The 20,386-nt window shown below is 46.3% G+C and overlaps 4 protein-coding genes across 6 annotated transcripts in view; 2 read left to right on the plus strand and 2 right to left on the minus strand.

Moving 5' to 3' along the window:
• The window catches only part of LOC128310620 (microtubule-associated protein futsch), a 338,371-nt gene that overhangs the window by 294,297 nt on the left and 23,688 nt on the right, over window positions 1-20,386 (plus strand). The gene's annotated exons all lie outside the window — the stretch shown is intronic.
• On the plus strand, window positions 1,267-11,058 carry LOC128310628 (phosphatidylinositol 4,5-bisphosphate 5-phosphatase A-like). Of its 3 annotated transcripts, none has more exons than XM_053047316.1 (8): window positions 1,267-1,539; window positions 6,735-6,887; window positions 6,967-7,192; window positions 7,276-7,451; window positions 7,519-7,749; window positions 7,828-7,981; window positions 9,412-9,690; window positions 9,778-11,058. In XM_053047316.1, exons 1-8 carry the CDS (start codon window positions 1,508-1,510, stop codon window positions 10,057-10,059), a joined length of 1,533 nt encoding a protein of 510 aa, XP_052903276.1. In that variant the 5' UTR covers window positions 1,267-1,507; the 3' UTR covers window positions 10,060-11,058. The 3 variants fall into 3 exon arrangements, with proteins under 3 accessions (XP_052903276.1, XP_052903278.1, XP_052903277.1); XM_053047318.1 differs by having other exon boundaries at window positions 9,553-9,690; XM_053047317.1 differs by having other exon boundaries at window positions 6,765-6,887.
• On the minus strand, window positions 11,148-14,865 carry LOC128310624 (probable G-protein coupled receptor Mth-like 14). Its single transcript, XM_053047312.1, has 5 exons — window positions 14,371-14,865; window positions 12,361-13,082; window positions 12,164-12,288; window positions 11,879-12,098; window positions 11,148-11,811 (listed from the first exon to the last, which is right to left on the minus strand). The coding sequence occupies exons 1-5, from the start codon at window positions 14,863-14,865 to the stop codon at window positions 11,397-11,399; spliced, it is 1,977 nt and encodes a 658-aa protein (XP_052903272.1). The 3' UTR covers window positions 11,148-11,396.
• On the minus strand, window positions 16,472-20,185 carry LOC128310625 (uncharacterized). The gene is made up of 5 exons (XM_053047313.1): window positions 19,763-20,185; window positions 17,727-18,342; window positions 17,455-17,655; window positions 17,223-17,379; window positions 16,472-17,125 (listed from the first exon to the last, which is right to left on the minus strand). The coding sequence occupies exons 1-5, from the start codon at window positions 20,183-20,185 to the stop codon at window positions 16,822-16,824; spliced, it is 1,701 nt and encodes a 566-aa protein (XP_052903273.1). The 3' UTR covers window positions 16,472-16,821.

The raw sequence follows: 20,386 nt of genomic DNA on the forward strand, positions 1-20,386 counted from the left end.
CTTACTCAAGGTTAGGTTGCAGCTTACCGCCATGGAACGATCGTTTGATGTAATTGTGTGTTAAGCCGACTCCGTAGTGAATATAGAAGTTGCTGAGAACGGGGGACGGATTGACGCATGTTTTGTTTAATATTTCTGCGCAGTTCCCAGAGGATGGAGACTGGTTCTGTTTGAAGTATCGTGGACCATGAATTTTTCGCCTAATCTTAATAATTTAGACTATTAATGGAGTCAGATCAGGAATGTCCAGAAGCTATTTAGATTTGTTCCATGAGTAATGTAACAATTAATGAATTTGTGTGAATCATCACGAATCTCTCGAAGATCTTGTGGAGTTACTGAGCTCAAGTAAAAAGTATCTGCAGTAGAAAATAGAATCCGAATTAACATTCTCAATATGTTGAAAGCTCCCCTCTCGTCTTCTTTATAACGAGTTTTTCGTATTACTAAATATCGGATCGATCTTTCACCCACCGTTAAAACATAAACTTCAACGAATGCAGAAGATTAAGATTTTTTTCCAACATGTCCCAAAAGTGAATTCACCCCCGGGGGATACACCATTAGGATATTGCGTCTAAAATATCAATCTGGACCCCGTTTGCCTTGACAGTCGCAGGACGAAACAGAACCGGATGGTCAGTATCACTGCGACTCACTCACCTTGAGGGTGAGTTTTTTTTTGTTTTGAAAGCCAACCGGCGCACGATCGGCACACGAATGTCAACGTCCAAGAGGAGGGTCACGTTGCACCTTGAACGGAAAGGCCAACCGTTGACGGGTTTATGATCGTGCATAGAAACATGACCATTACGTACCGCTCGGCTAAATAATTGTTCCCTGTTTTATCGCACTTTTTATGTGGAAGGATCATGTGTGTATGTTTTTTTGTGGAGAAGTAATGTTTAATCACAAAAGTCCGGCGAAAAAAAATCACTCCGTTTTTATTACCATCTCGATCTCTCTCTCCCTCTCCCTGTCGCTCGGCCATTACTAGTGATAATTATTTGATAACAAACACGAATCGCGGTTCGGACTTGCGGTTTGCGATAAGATAAAGATCCCACGTTCGAGCATTGAACGTTTATCCCACCGTGTGTGGCTGAACAATTCCTCGTTTCGTGCGTGTCCAGTCAGTGTGGTTTGCCGTTTCAAAACGGATTCGTACGGAGATCGATTCGAATGTCCGGAGGTTTAGCATACGCAAATAGTGTTAACCATTTATTAACCACATTTATCTGTTTTACGGTTTAAGTGGTCTTACGTTCAGTTCAGTGTTTGTGTGACTGGTTTTGTGGTGAAATCGGTGGCAAAGCATATCAAAGCGAGTGTGGATGGTGTGAATATTAATCCGTGTGTTCCCTCCGATGGTGAAGCGATTACAAAATACAGCCAGCAGTCGTAAAGCGTAGCACTGTCCACCGGAAAGCACATCAACACCGGAGAGAGTGGTCCCTCCACGGCAATCGATCGGAACGAGCGGAAGGACTCATCGACCGGATACAACATGAGTCACTGTGATAGCAACTGGGACGTGAAGTGAGTAGTATCGGGTAGTAGTATTTCTGCGTAGCTGTACTAATGTCGAAACCGGGAAAAAAACGCTTCGAGTGGTTGTTATTCAATAATCGAAACCGTCCATAAAATTGATCGGTGCTTTATTTTTGGAACACCCACAATTCAACCGTCTGCTTTCACCTATTTGACCCTTACCGGGGGGGGTGGAAACCTTGGCCCATGGTCACCGTGGATCATAAAGCATAATACGGCCATAGGTTGCACACACCATTTCGGAATTCAGCTAAACGGCGGCTCCTTGACATCGTGTCCTATCGATCGGATTTGCACTGCCGCAAGGGTTATCCGTGGCGTTCCACAACGGAAATCACGATATAGCACCCGGCCACGACGGCATTACGATAAGCCAGTCCCAGCCAGCTCTTATCACACGGGAAGGTGGATGAATTGATTTCCTTCTGCGCTGTTCACCACTTTTCTTTAGTTTCGTGCCTTTATCTGGCCACTCACCGGCGCTGACTTATCGCTTCATCGTTTCATCGTGCGAACTGGCGCATAAACGCCACAACTACACCCTCATCACTGTATCTTGGCCATCGCATCGTCATTCCTCCCTTTCCGAGCAAGTCACGCTGATATGCTTAGACAGCTCCATGATCCAAGGCAGTGAAGAACACTCTCGTAAGGGAGTCACCGACTTTTTAAGATTTGCTTGTACTTTAAAATTTGTTTAAAGTAAAATGTATTTCATATTAACTGAATTCAACTGTTTCAAAGCTACATTTTGAGGTATCGATCAAAGAATGTTTCTGTCACTGTATTTTCAAAAACGCACTCCACAATGTTTGCAAATTGCCTACCTTTAGGCGTTTAAACCCGTAACTATAATAAATGAGGGAAAAACAATACTACTCAACGCAATTCCTACAGTTATTCTACTGAATTCAGGTGTTCATTGTTCAGCAGTGCTGTATCTTGTATATATTGTTATCACTCTCCTGGATGGCGGGGTTACATAAGTACCGAACCACTCGAAAGTGGCTTTCCGATGCGGTGTGCCTCGTGACGTCAATCGTAGCTCCACGCTTGATGAGGTTCTTCTCGGTGAGGCCCTTTCCGATGCTGACCAGACTCCGGAAGGAACTTGGCAGGGCCGTTAAGATGCACTGCAATTCTAGCGAAGCAATTCGTTGGCGTGAGAAGTGCTTGCTTCTCCAGTCTCCAAGCGCTGTTTGTCCTAACGATGAGAATACACTTGATTCGTGTGCCGATTGGAGCAAACCCAAACACGTACCGCATGTTATCACGAGTTAGAATGGGGGAGAAAAAAAACAACCCGGGCCCATTAATTAGTACATGCGGGGCTTAGTAGCGTCATCGGCATCAGAGGCACACGTTGTGCAAGCGATCGTGTGTAATTAGATGTTTGATTCGTGTTTCATCTATTTAATCCCATTCAAATGAGGTGTGTATTATTAGCACAACGAAGCGGGTCTCCTTTTTTCTTTGTCAATGAAGGTACGTGAACCCTTTTTTCGCCCCAGTACGATGTATCGATCTTGACCTGATATGTATACACCGAGGCTCAGTCCGACTGGTTGGTTGCCGTTTACTTGAAAACAAAACAAAAAACAAGAAACTCCCTTACCTCCTCACGCATAAAAGAAAAGTATAAAAGCCTACACACTAACACACGTATTTACTACATAAATAAGAGGCGTCGGGCGTCGGCTTCTGCTGGCAGCTACCAGCTGGAAGCAGGCTGCAGAAGCGATGTGCACTCCAAAGGCATCCTTGGTGTTTGCCCGTTTTTCCCTCCCTCCAATGGGTTGCCCTGGTTTTCCGATGGTCGTGCGATTCGCTGGGAGAAAATGAACCCGTGTCACACGATGCCAAACGGTATTGATTTTCGTATTTCGATGCGACGGTGCTGCAGTTTGATGCCTGCTGGTACGCGATGACTAACGCTGCTTCAATTCGGGCTCCATTACCCAGTTCTTGCTGATTGAAACCATGTTCCATTTTTTACAAAAAAAACGCACCTGTTAAAAAGCATCATTTAGCAACAGGTCCAATACTTAGCGCAATAGCTGCTCACTACTGTTCGCTGGATTGTGTGTGCGGTTTGCTATTTATAATTCATCGCCGCTGAAGCTTACCCATTAGCAACACCTGGAACAACGCACGTTTGTCTGCGGGGTTTTATGTGTGACTTTATTTATATGCTCTATCCAACCGTGTACCACTCATCTGTGCTTCCAATCTTGCCATTACATTCGAGCTCGCTATTTTTGGTACCGATGGGTTTTACGTGTCTCCATTACGCACACACGCCGTGCGGTCACCGACGGTCGGGTTTCCGTCGCGTGTGACATCACTGCATCGTTATCAGATGAAGTAATTGATGGTTGCGCTTGGAGATCTCTGCAACCACAACGGTTTTGTACTTTATCGCGCAAATAAATCGGTCGCAAAGGGCATTGCCCCACTGAATGCAGTCGATAGTGGATGCATTCGATCATGAAAGAGTGCTCTCAATAATTTAATATTAGGCGGGCTGGTGGAAAGAAATATTTTTTTGCTTTTTTCCGCATCGATTTACGGCGATACAATCACATAAATGATGGAAGTTGTTCTACAGTACCTACAGAACGACAGCCAAAGTTGGATTCGAAAGAATGCTCTATGTTTCGATGCTATTTTCTATGCTCTATGCTTGGCCATTTCTACCCATTTCCTAGGCGAATGGAGACTGAAGATGAGAAGTAGGTTTCATATGACAATATTGAACGGAAACGATTGTGGCCAAGGTGCGATTAAACAACTCAAACGTCGACAAAACCATAACTAACTGCTAGGAAGGTTGTACTCTGCATTTGGTGGGTCTGAAATGGGAATATCGATACAAGATGGAGTGTCAATCGATTACCACAGCACACATCCTTTAACAATCTCTAGCAGTACTTTTTCAACTCAAAATCCGCCTTTTGCATCAAGCAATGAAGGCAAATCCCCAGCTCCAGCTTGCATCCATACCTCTACACAGCTCGCTCATTAAAGTGCAGTGCAATTACACGTTTAATGCAGCTGTTAACTAATCGCAACCCCGCACTTCAACCGCTTCCCATCCATTTCACTCTCACCCGATGGTTCGATGGTGGACAATCGTCATCACATTTAAATCACTTACCCTGTTGCAGTGGTGCGCGCGCAAACCACCTCTTGCCTGTGTACAAGGGCCGCTATTTCGTGAATGCCATACGCAATCCATTCGTGCGCTGGTATTGCCCAAAATTTCTTTCCTCTTTGCTCGCAGAAAAATGGAGGGAAAACCATTTCATCGTGCTTCGTTGTTGTTTTGCCGATCGGTACGTCGATGTGCCTGTTTGTGCCTTTCGGGTGGATACATCCATCGTAGGTGTAAGGTCCAAATTAATGTAGCTTGAATTTGCTAAAAATTCCATTTTGTTATGGTATACGCGCAGTAACACTGGTGGCATCACTTCCCCGTAGCAACCGACTGGTGTCACAATTACTTAGCAATTCAATGAAGGACATGTTTATTGGAATGCCAGTTTTTAATGTTCCTTACAAAAGTTTTATATCACTTTTTTTTTAGTAACTGGAGTAATCTTACGAAATATTATTCTTTTTTCGGCTTTTTGTAAAAACATTATTGATGGTGTTTTAAAAAAAATTTTAAAAAATATATTTGATGGGACCTATGTATGCGTTGTGTATTGTGAGTCATTAATAGGCGCAAGATAAGATATTTATGATATCCAAACTTCAAGAAAGCCTATTTAAGAAATCCAAACATTGCATCCAAAATGCATTACTCCCCTCTGCTCTTCCTATTCCACCATCCCCTCTACCCAACAACTACTCAGGATGTAAAGCAAGAAACCCTTTTCGACACCTTTGTTGTGATTATATCAACCGTCAGTTGCATATTTCGGCTTAATAATACCTAACCATCGCAGTAATGACACCCATCGGTACCATGTCTCTGATTTTCCCCCTCTCCGTCTCCCCTACTCTCTGCTCCACCACAAAAAGGCTCGAAAAGCGCCTACCGTGTGCTTCTTCGCCCCCATTTTCCAGCGCGCGAAGAGTTGCGTGCGGAAAAAAGCGGACTCCACCCGTGTGTGCGTGTGCCGAAACCGTGTGTTTTATCGGTCAATTCGTGTTTCGTGTTGCCGGTGAAAATAAAGCCAGGTAAATGCAAAGCTCGATGCGAACCGTTCAGCGAGGAGCGTTTTTTTTTTTTTGCTTCTTCGCTTTTCCGAATGAAGGCCGATGTTGGTGTGTGTTCCGCGTGGTTCCGCGGCACAGTGCCCGATAGTGGCGCACCAGTTAACTTGCTTGACCGTCCGATCGATGCGTTACGCGGGGAGGGCACCGTTACTACTACCGAAGCCGAAGCCACGGAAATCCAAACAAACGATCAGTCGAAGATCGGTGCTGGACACGTGAGGACGCCTAAAGCCACCGAAAGATCGGTGCGAGAGGAAAGCCACAAAAGAAAAACTGGCCATCAGTGTGCTAAGCGTAAGCGAGTGAAAAAGACCTTGTCCTCAATTTCATTCCGCGCGTACCGGACGTGCACCGTGATCGATACGAAGCGAATGGTTCAGTGAGCGTGCGATCAAGTCGGTGGACACAATGTTTGGACGAAAGTCTTCGAAAAGGCGCCGGAAGTCATACCCGATTAAGCAGGACCATCGGACGCACAATGCGTGCAGGTAAATGTTACCGATAACAGACAATCGGCCAACATCTCGTACGGTGAAGCAATCTCCATGGGCGACACTAAGGTCCGCCTCGACGCGTTGGGAGCGGAATGAGCAAGAGCAACGACTGGCGTTGATCACATAATGCTTGACGTAGTAAGGAACGCGAAGTGATGGCGTTTGCTATACATGATTGCCGTAGGAATGATGTAGGAAGTGCGAGCCAGTGCGATGTTTCTTTGTACGCCGTACACACGCGCCATGCAGTTCGCGAACCTAATGCGCCTTATGCAATAGCCTTTTTTATTGTGCACTCCAAGCGCGGCAATTATGGTAGCGGTAATAAGCGAATAGTGAGCCAAGATTTTTGGGAACTTAGCGTTTGGAACTAGAAATGTTGGGGATAAACAAAAAATAACAATAGTTAAGATTCGTACTTTACATCCTCTTCCATCTGTGCTACGGTCATTGTTAACCTTAAAGTCCCGCCGGTGTTTTATCTCTCGCCCTCAGAATCTACATCGTGACGTGGAATGTCAGTACAAAGTTCCCCGAAAGCATCTCCCTCAACAAGTTGCTGGGTTTGGAGAATCGCCCTGAACAGGACACGCATCTACCGGACTTCTTTGTGATTGGGTAGGTGAACCTTAAAGCAACCGATGAACTGCATTCATAAATCTCTAACCTTCTACCTTTTGTTTACCCCCGCTTTCAGACTGCAGGAAGTGAACGCTCAGCCCCAGAACACTCTCTACAACCTGTTCAAGGATGATCTATGGACGCAAAAGTTTAAGGAGGTGTTGAAGGAGCGTGATTACGTCGTGATCAAGACGGAGCAGATGCAGGGTCTGCTGCTGTCGGTATTTGCCCGGCGGAAACACTTGCTGCATCTGCGACAAGTTGAAACGGAGTACACCCGAACTGGGCTGGGTGGAATATGGGTAGGCATGCCACGTTTCGCCACCTCGCGCTACTTCAGCGTGGCGTTAAATAATGTTTTTTTTTTGCTTTGCACACCGAACAGGGTAACAAGGGTGCTGTAAGCATACGCCTGAACGTGTACGGCAGCTCGATCTGTCTGGTGAACGCACATTTGGCCGCTCACGATCACATGCTGGAGGAGCGCATCAACGACTACGAACGGATCGTACAGGAGCAAAAGTTTCACGTCAAAGCAAAGGAAGCCATCTTTGATCATGAGTATGGTTGCGGCACCAGGTGCGATTCTAACGCGTTGTTAATTCGTTGTCCTACGACTGCTTTTCAGCTACGTGTTTTGGTTCGGCGATCTAAACTTCCGTCTAACGGGCGAAGCGACCACGTCCGCTGATGAGATTCGTGCCATGGTTGCACGAGACGAGCTGAAGCAGTTGATCGAAAAGGACCAGCTGCTGCTAGTAAGACGCGAGGGCCGTGCGTTCGGTCAGCTACAGGAACGATTGCCACAGTTTCCACCAACGTTCAAGTTCGAGCATGGTAGTAACGAATATGATATGAAGTGGGTACCCTCGCAATCAAACTCTCTGCCCACCGAAACGGAAAATACAAATTCTTCCTTACCCTTTCTCTCTTGCAGACGAAGACCGGCCTGGACCGATCGGATATTGTACGCGGTGAACGAGAACAATTATCGAAACGTGCGCCTTACGGTAGAACAAACGTCATACAAAAGTCATCCAAGTTACAACATTAGCGACCACAAGCCGGTAACGAGTGAATTCACACTAAAGGTACGTCTTCGGATACTGATTTCCCTGCCAAAGCTCACCACCTTCCGGATGTGTTTTCCATTGTACAAATACCAAGCCCTATTGCTGGACATGCATACCCTTCGTGCGTGGGAGCGTGGTGATGTTTCGACATTGTTTCACACTTGTATCGATCATCAATGACCAACCAGAAGCATGGAAATTCAATTTCCCCCCATCCCAAAATGGGAAACTAATAAGCCAAACAGTGCTAGCAGGAAAATCTAATCAAACTGTGTTTGTTCCCTCGCCTTCGTTTTTTTTTTTTCAATGTGCTTTGGTCCTTCCTCTGTGTTTTGCACGTTTCTAACATCCGGTGTGTTCCATCTGGCATGTGTTCACCTACCGTCTCTCACTGTTCCGTTGTCACATCCCGTGTCATGCAATTTAATCGACATAAACCCCGGACTAGTGCAGTGTTCGCTTGAGGCTAGCCGAGACGAGAATGGCAATCTGTACGCTGCCACGGCTAGCCGGAAGCTTAACACGTTACGACGCAAGAAACGGCGTCCCGCAGCGTTGCACAGTGCCAAAGTGGCGGACGCACCTAGGGAAGCTAGGGTGAGTTCGGGTCGTGCCGTGTACCATACGTCAAAAATGAACCACGCTGCATGATTTCACCTGATAGCTCTATCGCTTTATTTGCACTAAACTTTGTGTTTATTGAGGTGGTAGGCAGTATACTGTAAATAAGTGTGTAAATATAACTCAACAAGTAAGATTGATGAGCTTAAAACAATTACATAGCATAACTTATAAGGCCTACTAATACAAAGTTAATAATTATTATTTATTACAAAACTAGCAGTTCTCTCTCCAAAGAAATATGTTCTTCTATACGTTCACTTTTACCACTTTCACTTTTAACATTTACTGCACTAAAATTACATTACTAATCTGCCATTTTATCTATTTAAATTTGTTGTATAACGGATGTCGTCTACCATTAATGGTTAAGCATTTTCTATTCTTTGCTACATTAATCGCTTGGAGCTTTTCGTATTTGCTTTCCTTTTTGTTTCTTTTCTATTTTATTTGGTAAAAGTTGCTGTTATTTCTTTCTCTCTCTTTCTTTTTTGCTTCTCATCGCAACCTTATAACCAACACACCACCGTTTTGTGTTTAATGCGCATAATTTGGTATTGTGTCCGCCGCATGCACCGCACACACTGCAACGCACCGAAACTGCACACTTACGAAACTAACTGCATTTGCCGGTACCATCGGCACTGAATGTAATTGCATCGTCGTGTCACTTTACTGCCTGCACCACGCCTCTTTCATCCGCGTGCCATACATGGCGGGAATTTCTGTTGATTTTTCTGCTTGTCTGCTTCTTGTCGTGTAATTCATGCACGGGAAAATACGCACGCAACGCCAACACTGGTGCGTTTACGCGCGCGCGCGCACAGGTGAATCGAAAATCTCGGTACAATGTGGAACACTTCCGGAATCAGCATAACAATCGGCTTAGCTACAAGCTTGCCATGGCAAATAATACCGATGTACATTCTTTCGATGATCTCGTTACGGATCTGATCGACTACGGACAGGTGTACGAGGACACAACCGAGCGCACCATTAGCTTCAAGCCGATCGAGCTTTGGTTGGTCGGGGAACCGAACACTATCGAGTATGTCATTCCGAACGGATTCGAGGAGGGTAATGCCGATTGGATCGGTATCTATCGGGTGAGTTGGTAGATGATACCACAAAAAACTTGACAGCATTTGTTAACGATACACATTCCCTCAAACTCATTCTCACTCCCCCCGCAGGAGAACTTTACTAGTCTGAGCGAGTACCTGGCGTACGAGTACACCGAAACGTACAAGGATAAGCAGCATCAGCTGAACGAGCAGCAGCTTCAGCATCTGCAGAACACCCGCACGGTAACGCTAACGTTCTCGGAAAACGTTAGTTTGCCGCTGGATTCGCGCTATCAGCTGCTCTACTTCCAGAGCACCGGTACACGCGGAGTGACCGGTCTGGTCGGCATCAGCAGCTCGTTTGCGGTTGAAAAGCGATGCCCGTCACCGTCCTTCGACGAAATTGATTGATCGCGGCGCAAACGGTACTAGGTTACGCCTGGTTCACTGCGAGCTACAGTCACTCTATTCCTACAAATTTCTTCTTTAACTACGGTTAGGAGCGCGAAAAAGGGAAGGAAACAATCCGTTCACGTTTCCATTCGGTACGTATCCGAAAAGGAAACGTCCCGTATGTGGCCGGTGGCAGAAAACGTTTAGGTTGGTAACTCTTGACAGTAACAGAAAGAAAGCCCCCCTTCTTCCAATCAAATTCAGTGCGTGATAAAATTCGTAGTCACCCGTTAATGATACGCTATTATGCAAACAAATGCACCTTTATAGATCAATTTAGGAGTTTTTGCTGCCTTGATCCATAAACCGTGTGGTAGATTAGTGGGAACGATAGCGGACGCGGACAGACACTGCATTAGGTGAGGCCTTATCGCATTAGCTTAGCTAGGATAATTGTACCAAAACACAAGCACCAGCAGCTACATACCATTGCAACTGTTTTATTGTTTTATGTTCATGTTCAAACTGTAAAGTGCTTTGATAACGTTCCAAATCTATAAGTTTCACTCGGGTCAATGTATAGGTGGAAGTATAAGGTTGTCCTATCAACAACCTCCACGCGTAGAGTCTATTGCTGAGTGCGTAGCTTCTATTGCTGTACGATATGTTGTACAGTTCGATTCGTTCGTTTGTTTGCATATGTTTTTTTTTATTGTACTTTTAAGATTGTTTTTACAAAAAACCCCCTGTGCACACTCACACAACGGAGCCCGAACGCTAGCCTATACGTCATCATGGACTAGCCCGTGTTGCTTGCAGAAAATATATAGCTCTAAACTACTTAAACAATAGAAGAAAAAAAAAACGACACCATCTTTGCGTCGTGGGCAATATCTAGCGTTAGTCGTAAGCGAGAACTAGAACCGTCAATGCCAATTTTGAAGTGAACACTGGACAAGTAGGAGTCATAAAGTCTACAATGTTAATTTTGTTGGTGATCTTGTGAAATACACGTTGGACGAACGTACACGTTAACCCTCGTATTGCAAATAAAATGTGAATGAAATATTTCATTTTCGAAAGCAGGAAATGCTTCTCTTACAGCCGATTAAACACAAAATAATCGCTTTTGGTAGTAGTTCTTCCGATTGCCTAACCACGTATGAACTTGTTGCTGTCTTAACCTAATAGTCATGAAATTCAACATTACAGTACGATATCAACCAGCATCCATCAACATTAGATGTACTTCCTGCCACATCTAGTTGATTCTGTTAGTACTGTGTTGTGAAAAATGGCAATGATGGCAACACCCGATCATAATTACAAGCCAACCGCAATACCTAACATTTTCCTTAGTCTTGCTCCAGATAGGAGAGAAGATATTTCCTACGAATGATCGGTTTTAACTCCGAAACATCGTGTGACGATTGGTGTGGTTTGCTGTCGATTTCCACATTAAGGTCACGTGGCGTTGGAGCCATCTGAACCGGTACGAATTGTCGCATCATCGGTGCTTGCTCTACCACCGTTTGCTCATGCACCGGACCTGTTTGGCACATCCACCTGCAGTAGCGGTTTTGAACGCTCCACTCCTTAATCGCTTTCCACGGGCGTGGCATGCAGACGAAGATGACGAACATCAGTATGCCCTGTAAGCCGAACAGAATGTCGTAGAAGATTGGCAGCTCGTATGACCGGTAGTACGTCCACGCCATAACCGACCAGATGATGCCCATCACGAGCAACAGTGGTATCGTATACTTCGACCTGTGTGCGAAACAAATCGGTAAAACCATATTCTAACCGTCAGGAGCAATCTTCCTGCTGTACTTACATGTAGATAACTTTGTCCACTTTGCGCCCGTTAACTGGCAGAAATTTGCATAGTTCATCTCTACGCCGTTGCAACAGCAAACGGCGCCGTATCTCACAGCGGTCATAGTACCTCGTTTTTAAGCGCCGTAACCCAAATAATGTAACCAGGAGAAAAATGAAGCCCAATGTCCAGGTCGCAAAGATCGGATAAAACAGATAGTTCTTAATGGCCGGAGTTCCTGCGGAAAGTACGATTACAAATAGTAAAACTAAAAACTATTTTAGCAACGAAGCACTGCTGTACCTCCGGGCGTTGTAGACCACTTCCAAATAATGAACAATGGCAAAAGCTGCGCGAATGCTGCGTAACCCGCAAATCGTTGATTTTCTTCCCGCGAGTTGAATTTCTTCCCTCTCGGCACATAATACCTGCGAACGAAACATTTCATCCCATTGATCAACTACAATTCAATCTGCTACAACCGTTACCCACGATCTTACCAGGCATGAAAGCAATTGTTCGCACAGTTCACCAGCAACCAGAAGAACGTGGCCAGTATGAAAATTTCCGCCCAATTCTCCAGCACCATGTCATCCATCAGCATCCGTTGACCGCGGTTTCGATACTGGTAGAAACATTCCAGCAGCAGGGCTACCGCAAAGTTAGCGCAGTTCATCGCCAGCGCACGGCCGTGCAGATCGCGCAGTTTCGGCACGACAATGTACAGCCCCGCGGTAACGAGCAGCGCCGGTATGGCAACGATCAGACAGATGGTAAGCATAAATAGTTGGCCCTTGACAAGGTCCACCAATATATGCACCTCCGAGGGGCACACGTATCCGATCAGCGTACCGTAGTCGCGATCGTAATCCAAGCAGTACGTATCGAACACATCATAATCGCTACCGCCATAGACCACCAGCAACGAGCCGTTTTGGATGATGTACAGCGTATCGTTCGTACGCTCGCTGAACGAAACCATGCCGCCGTCATTGGGGCAAGGATTGCCGACCAGCACCTCCAGATGTATGTCCTCCTCCAGGTCTTCAATGCAGTCTTGATAGAATCGGGCCACTATCGGTTGGGGTAAGTCCGCGCTGCGTGCATTATGCTGACAGGACACGTACTTGGCGTGTTCCGCCTGATAGCTCTCATCCCGTGGGCAGCACTTTCTGATCACACTAGCGTTGCGACTTAGAAATGTCGGTTGAATTGATAGTTTCTACAAAAATAGAACAACTGTTAGCTTCTGATGTCGTTACTGCTGCGCAACCGGTAAGCCGGAACGACCGTGGACAGTGTAAGCCGAATATCAAAACTCTCCGACCCAACTCGAGTGGAATGGCGAGCTTCGTTTCGATACGGTCGGTTCTGGAACCGGTGCCGTTTTCGAAGTACCCAATTGGCGAAGTTTATATTAGGGTAAACATAGATATGCTGTCGTAAAATTATTCAATCGCTATTGTACAGTGCAATGATTACGGCTTTATTGGACCCTTTCTTGATAGCGAATTCCTCGTAATGGAAAAAACAGCAATTTAGTATTATGATTATCTCAAGCGGGCCGGTGGCATGATGGTAGCGGCGCCTGTCTTCACACGAACGGACCGGACCAAAATCCCATCCGGACCAATCCCCCGTACATACGCGCAGGACTGACTAAATCCGGCTTACCGGTGGGTAAATAAAGTTACAGAAAGACAAAAAATATGGCAGATCTCTTAGACTTCTTCAGGTTTTAAAGAAGAGGAAGAAGTCTGCCAAACAAAATTTCTTAATTGATTAAACTCTTATCTTTTGAGCTTCAGTATCCAGTTGCTCAGAGATTGCAACAAAGTATGAACGAAAGATTCACAGCTGTATATTTTGTCGAACATTATTAACTGTCATTAGAAATACATAATTCAAACGTTATCAGTGTATCATATTCTAGATGGCAGCAAACCCCGGCAGCACGCCATACGCGATTCCGCAATTCACGATGTTTTCGAAAAATGGCAGTTCCAAGATAATCAACAGAATTCTGTGAACGGCAGTTCCCAAAACTTGAGGACGCAATGAAAAAATAGACCAAATGGAAAGTGTGTTAATTATTTGAGTAGAAAATATGATCAACATGCGAATTCCTCTTATTTTTAAGGCAATTTAATTGTGATCTTTTGCCCAAAAATTGCCCAAAAATTTGGGATTGCTTACAATGTTCCGCAAACGGGTCAAGCGGGAAAGGGCCTGTCTATGCCTGCTGGGTTGATCGAACATTCCACTGATCATCATTAAAACAAATCATTACACTCCTTTGCCATTTTGGGCACCGTGTCTCTTTGCATCGCGTTATCGCCCTTGATCTTTGCGCACCATTCCAAAGAACCCTCCACATTTTTTTTTTTTTTGGAATCCGAAAAGCAGAGACCTCACCCTGCTGTTTATCGCGCACTATCTGCTATGTTCAGTTTTGCATACTTGAATAATGAAGCAATCGTGACGTAATACGCGCGATATTTGTCACCTACCTGCCGATCACGGCAACTTTTTTCGTCTGCCGGTGGTGAGGTGGAAGACGTTGGGTCAAGCCCGGCATTCGCTATGTTGTCAGCGGGGAGTGGCGTACTTTGCCCATCGCCCACCAATGTGGATTGCTTTTCTTCCATTTCACTAAACGAATCGTTCCCGAGCATCGCGTGCTGCCACAGCGCGGAATCGGTCGAGGGTGCGGTCACGGTGGAACTCGCAGACGACGCAACATCGTCGTCCGGCTGTTCTTCGTAATCGTATCCTGAGTAAGAAATGTCATCGTCAGTGATCGGATCGAGCACATCCTCGTGGACGGCTAAGTCCTCCAGGCTGTCAAAGTCTGCCTCCCGGTAGCCGCCCTGGTACGGGCCCTCGTCATCGTATTCTTCGTACGTGGACTCACCTTGTCCACTGCCTTCGTCGGCACTTGTCACGCCGCACAAGATCACCACCACCACCCACACCGACACCAGCACTCTTCTCAAGCGTCCCATCGAACTGCTGGCCTATCTTAAGCAACTTGACTCGAGAGTATCCACGGCCACTTCCAGTTGCAGGAAGGCAAACACACTACACCGGTCGTCGACGACTGACTGACGGCACCGGCAAACGAACTGTGCCGATAGGTTCTATTGAACTGCTATCAGTGGGAACCGAAGCGCGCGGGTTTCGATCGACGGATAAACATTTCACACCCTGTCGCGCTGATAAAGGTTCCCACACTGCACCGCAAGCAGCACCGTATGCAAGGAAAGATGTCGCGGAACAACCTGTCACGATAAGGTTATGCAATCGGGCTGTGATTTAGGTACTGATCCGGCTTAAAGACCAGATAAAACATACAATTTTACGGCGATGAATCACCCTCGCAGTACACACGAATGGAAAGGAGTTTCAGACACAGTACACCAACCACTCGACCCCAGCGGAATAGCAGCGCACGGTCAAACTAAACGTCCGAAACCGATCACCAACACGTGCGAACTGACACTCGTTGGACGTCGTTGAAAGGCACCAGCGCTCATACTACAGGTGTACACTTATCTGCCACATTTTCCAATCGGACTGACAATACGAACATAGCGTTATCAGTACTCTAGCACCACAGATAACACTCGTGCCCGGTGGTTCCTGGTGGTCCGGAAAACACACACACACACTCGCACAGTTACGCCCGGAAGTGGGTTTGTTTGGTAACGGTGTCGGATAAATTCCAATCTTGCGTACGCATCGACCACCTTCAACCTCTGCACGATGCTGTTTGACCAAGCAGATTTTGTTTCTAGCTTACACTGTCGTGCGCGCACGATTGCACAGAGAGAGAGACACAGGCACAAGCACGGCCGATCGGGGTTTTCTCAAGTGCATACCAAGCGCGAACCTAGTCGCGCATGATCTCAGATAACCAATTAGCCGTCGGATGTCAGCGAGGTTGTGGCATGCCGGCGGTGCTGAGAATGAGCAGACCACACCATCAACATATCGCATTCAAAACGTGCTTACATGCTTTGGGCGCTAGCAGTAGCCATTGGCAGATGATGTGATATTAGACGAAACACGACAGACACGTCAGACATTGTCAACATTGTTGTACCGATTGCCATGGTGATGGGAATGGGATGCTATCTGGTGCAGTCTGCAAATATGCATTCATGAAAGAGCGCCTAGAATACTTTCGTTTCTCAAAGTGGAGTAGATCTTGGAGCTGCCCCACGAATCGTTTAGAATTTGGATTCAACGATACAATTTAAAATAAATATAAAGTACCAAGTTAATTTTTTTTGCCATACCAGTAACGAAAATACATTCAAATTGATAAGATTTCTCATCTACCCTACTAATGGCCATAACGAATCTTTATTACTGATTTAATCGTAATGATCGACACTTTAATTGCAATCGATGATTACCTAAGCTGAAACAGACCACCAGAGCAGGTACCTGGAAAACTGGATGAAATACGTTATCTTAGGTTGTGGCTCTGATATAGAGATATGTTTGTAAAAGTGCCATAAAATGTGTGATATATACTTACCCATTGCCAACGAGAAACTCGGTCAGGGTCTCAAATCGATTTGGGAATCTCGTTTATTTCGCACTTATACTACTGTACTGTACTGCTGACTATGACTGCAGTACGATAATACTACTGTCGTTCAAAAATCGACCTGCTGCTTCACATTTTGAACGCTGTGAAAGGTGAAGAACCCTTCGCATAATATGGTTTATATATGTTTTTGGCACACGTTATACACTATACTCGGTGCATATTCGGCAGGCACGTACATGGCAGAGGAGTATTTCCCTGCTTGATGCGACCGGTCGTTTGGTAACTACTTATTCGAAATCAACATCTTCGCAACGAGCATTTTGTGTCACGCCACGGTACGGGACAACACGATCACAGATAGGCTAGTATATGTTATGGCTGGTATGTCCACACCCGTCCTCTACGTATTTGTTGCATCCTCATTGTCCTCCACCATCGCCCTCGGTTTGGTGAACGTTTTCATTTCCACGCCGTTCTCTACCGCGCGCAAATCGACCGAACCCGAGTTACTCCAGCACTCCCGCAGTATGATCCACCGCTGCTGACCGGCCACAAACAGCACCCCGATAAGCAACCCCTGGCCGACGATGCAGTACATGGCAACGATACGTGCCAATCCGGACATACTGTTGGACAGTATTAACCCCGCCAAGACGATCCACAATGCAAGTGCACCCAGTGTCTCCACCAGACAGAGGCACCTCCTGGAACGAAACGTTATCAGTGCGCGTTATTATGTAAACAGGACACACCTTTGTTGTTTTACGATCCGGTGTAATTGGTGATATGGTGATAACTTACTGTCCATTTATGTCGTTGAGCCGCGTTTGATTGATCTTCGCTTCACCGCTTATTTGTAGGTATATGCCTGAGGTGAGTCTTCTCGTATAGTACGAGGAAAGGATGTGCGCGGCTACGATCGCTGCAATGTACAGAAACACGATACACACAAGACCACCTGGAAAGATTAGATGAAGAAGATTCCAATTGCAGCCGGTTTATGTGAGGTGCTCCAAGAAGCTTCGACCACTACCTTTGGGAAATAGCACCAACAGTATCAGCGTGATGCAGTACAGCACTGCCACAAACGCGTACATGTCGCGCTTGTTCTTGTTCTCGTACTCGAGCCCATTCGGTATGTAGTACGCCACGTACATTGCGTTGTAGACGTTCATCAGGAAGAACACAAACATGGAGCTACCAAGCAGCGCGTTCGCGAATATTTCGGTGATATCTGGAGAACGGTTTGGCATAATGACTAAATGGTACAAAGTCGATATTTCACACGCCCTCTCCTCTACCTACCAACATTGGCCGGATCGATACAGCGACCACCGCACCGAGCAAGCCCGAAAAAGATCGTCCCGATAGCGAACGTGCCAGCGTGGGCCGCGATAAGATATCCGAAGGTGTCTTTCAACTTTGCCACAAACGAATAGCACAGGGCAGTAAACAGCAATGCCAGCACCGAGAACACGGCACCGAACAGCATGAAGAACTCCATCACTCCGACCCGATCGATTCTCGCACGTTCGCACACCTTCGCCAACAGCATCGCATCGTTCGTCATTTCCACGCAGTAGCTGTCGAACACCGACACCAGCGATCCCATCTCCAGCACCAACAGTGAGCCGTTCTGCAGCACAAACAGCTCGTCGCCCTGGTCCGCACTGTACATCAACGCATGCGGGTCACTTTCGCACAAATCTTGCGATTCCACCGGTAGCACAACCTGCTCACCGGTCACCTCGACGCATTCGTTGTTGCCGTAGAACTGCGCCTCGATGGTTTCGATCTGTAGCTCCCGGCTGCCCGGTACACACTCGTACTCGAAGCTGTTGCGCGGTTGTATCATCTGTCCCGGTGGGCAACACTTGCGTATTCGAGCCTTTTCACTGTACATCAGCTTTACGGGCGACGCCTGAAGGTAAAATTCGAAACACAGTCGATTAGTAGCCTTAACGATCATCCTGCTGTTGAGATTCTGGTGTGTCTCAATGGCTAACAATCAGTATCAGACTTCCATGTGCACTGTGCAATTAAACTCAACTTTCAAAGATCACTAGTGTTTTGAAGTTCTCAAAAGTAAGATTATTTAGTTCAATCGCATAGACCAGCGATCGGCACACCATTCACGAATAGGGCCGGAAAGTTAAACCAAATCTGAAGCTGCGGGCCAGACACTATAAAAATAAGGTGCCAAATTGTCCAATTGTCGAATTCTTCGTTCATGTAATGGTAATACTTCCTCGACATGGTCAGAGATGTCAAACATGCACCTCCGTAACTTGCTCACTGGTTCCCAAACGTATGAGGAATTCTTACACTGGAAAGTAATCCGCGACTTTGAAATATCTTTTGGAAGCATAACCGCTGAGGATCGCTTGTTTATCAAACGTAATAGAGGTCGAAGATCGTCTTTTGGTGATGAGATAGAAGATTCTTGCAGATCGCCCATAACAACCAATTCAATTTGTCGAATTCGTAAGATCTCGTTTGGAGTTGACTACCCAACTCTGCGAACACTTGCTACAGTTGTGGTAAGATCTCATTTTTTCTTCTAAGTTGATCAGTACTAAATTGTTCACTAACGCAAAGTTGAGCTAATTGTTTAACACGATTGAAATTAAATCAACCATAACATCATCAGTAACCAAGCTATGCCACACAACCAATACAACACAATTCCGAACCATAATTTCCAAGACCGTATCGAGAACGGTCATCGCCGTTTGCTGTGTGATCACCCCAGGTCTATTAACCGACCTCGATCAACAATGTCATAAAAGCTACCGATACTTTGCGTCTGAAACTGCGACGTCATTAGGCATCCCGTACACGACGCCCAGGAATGTACAATTGTTTCACATCGACACACCGACAAACGCTGAATGCGACGTGTTGTCTAGACTCCAGCCGGATGGAATAGCTTCCATCCGGTTCCGGATAATGTGCGTTTGTCACTGTGATGGTGCATTCTTCTCTAGCTTCTTTTCTACCACAAGAGTTATCCAAAACTGTACAATGATTAATCAAATACACACTTTGCATATTGTATTCACACACCGGTACGCTCGTGAAACACCTTCGGTTACGAAGAATTGCGGTATTACGAATCGCACCGTAACCGGGCCCGTGTGTGGTTCGTTAAATGTCAATTAGGGACGGTTCGCAAATCAGGACCACAAATCGCCTATCGGTTTGTTAATGTGCTTTCCTGTAGCTGTGTTATCGTGAACACGACACGTTATCTACCACGCGGGATTCGCTTATCGTTGCATTTTATTGAATGTCATCGTAAAGGAATGTTTCGTCATGGTGGGGCGGTTGAGAATACTTACGCTAAATTCCGAACAATTCGGTGGAAAGTCATCGGGTGCCGATGCGGTGGAGTGCTGCTGATGAATCGGCTCAATCGAACTGACCTCCGTCGGTGGTGCTGAAGTCGTCGGCGGCGCCGTGGGTGTCGTCACGGTTCGCGTGGCCTCATTGCTAACAGATAGCGATGACGTCGCTGTTGTAGCTACTTCCGTCGTGGTGGTGATCGTGTCTGTTGCAATCGACGCTGCAGTACCGACGCTAGACACAGGTACAGCGTTTGATTGATCAATCACTGCCGCGGGCACTTCACTCGGTAGCGAATTCTCGCGAACCGCACCAGTAGCGTTATCTATCGTAGCGACACTTCCATCCAGTAGTGCCACCAATGCCACCAACAGTAGCACCCAATGTCGGACCGATGTCCGAGGGGTGCAACGAACCATCGTCAACCTACGGACACTCGTTCGCACTAGAGAACCAACCCGTGTCAGGCAAAAGCTACACCCCGACACGATCACGGCAACAGCGAAGATGCGTGCGATGTGGATGAAATCACTACACACAAACCGGTGCGCACCCTCACACGTGTCACCGAACAGCTGTTCCGGGCCGGGTCCACCTACAGTACACCTATGCCGCCCTAC

This window comes from Anopheles moucheti, chromosome 2 (genome assembly GCF_943734755.1).
Source record: "Anopheles moucheti chromosome 2, idAnoMoucSN_F20_07, whole genome shotgun sequence".
Taxonomy (NCBI): Eukaryota; Metazoa; Arthropoda; class Insecta; order Diptera; family Culicidae; genus Anopheles; species Anopheles moucheti.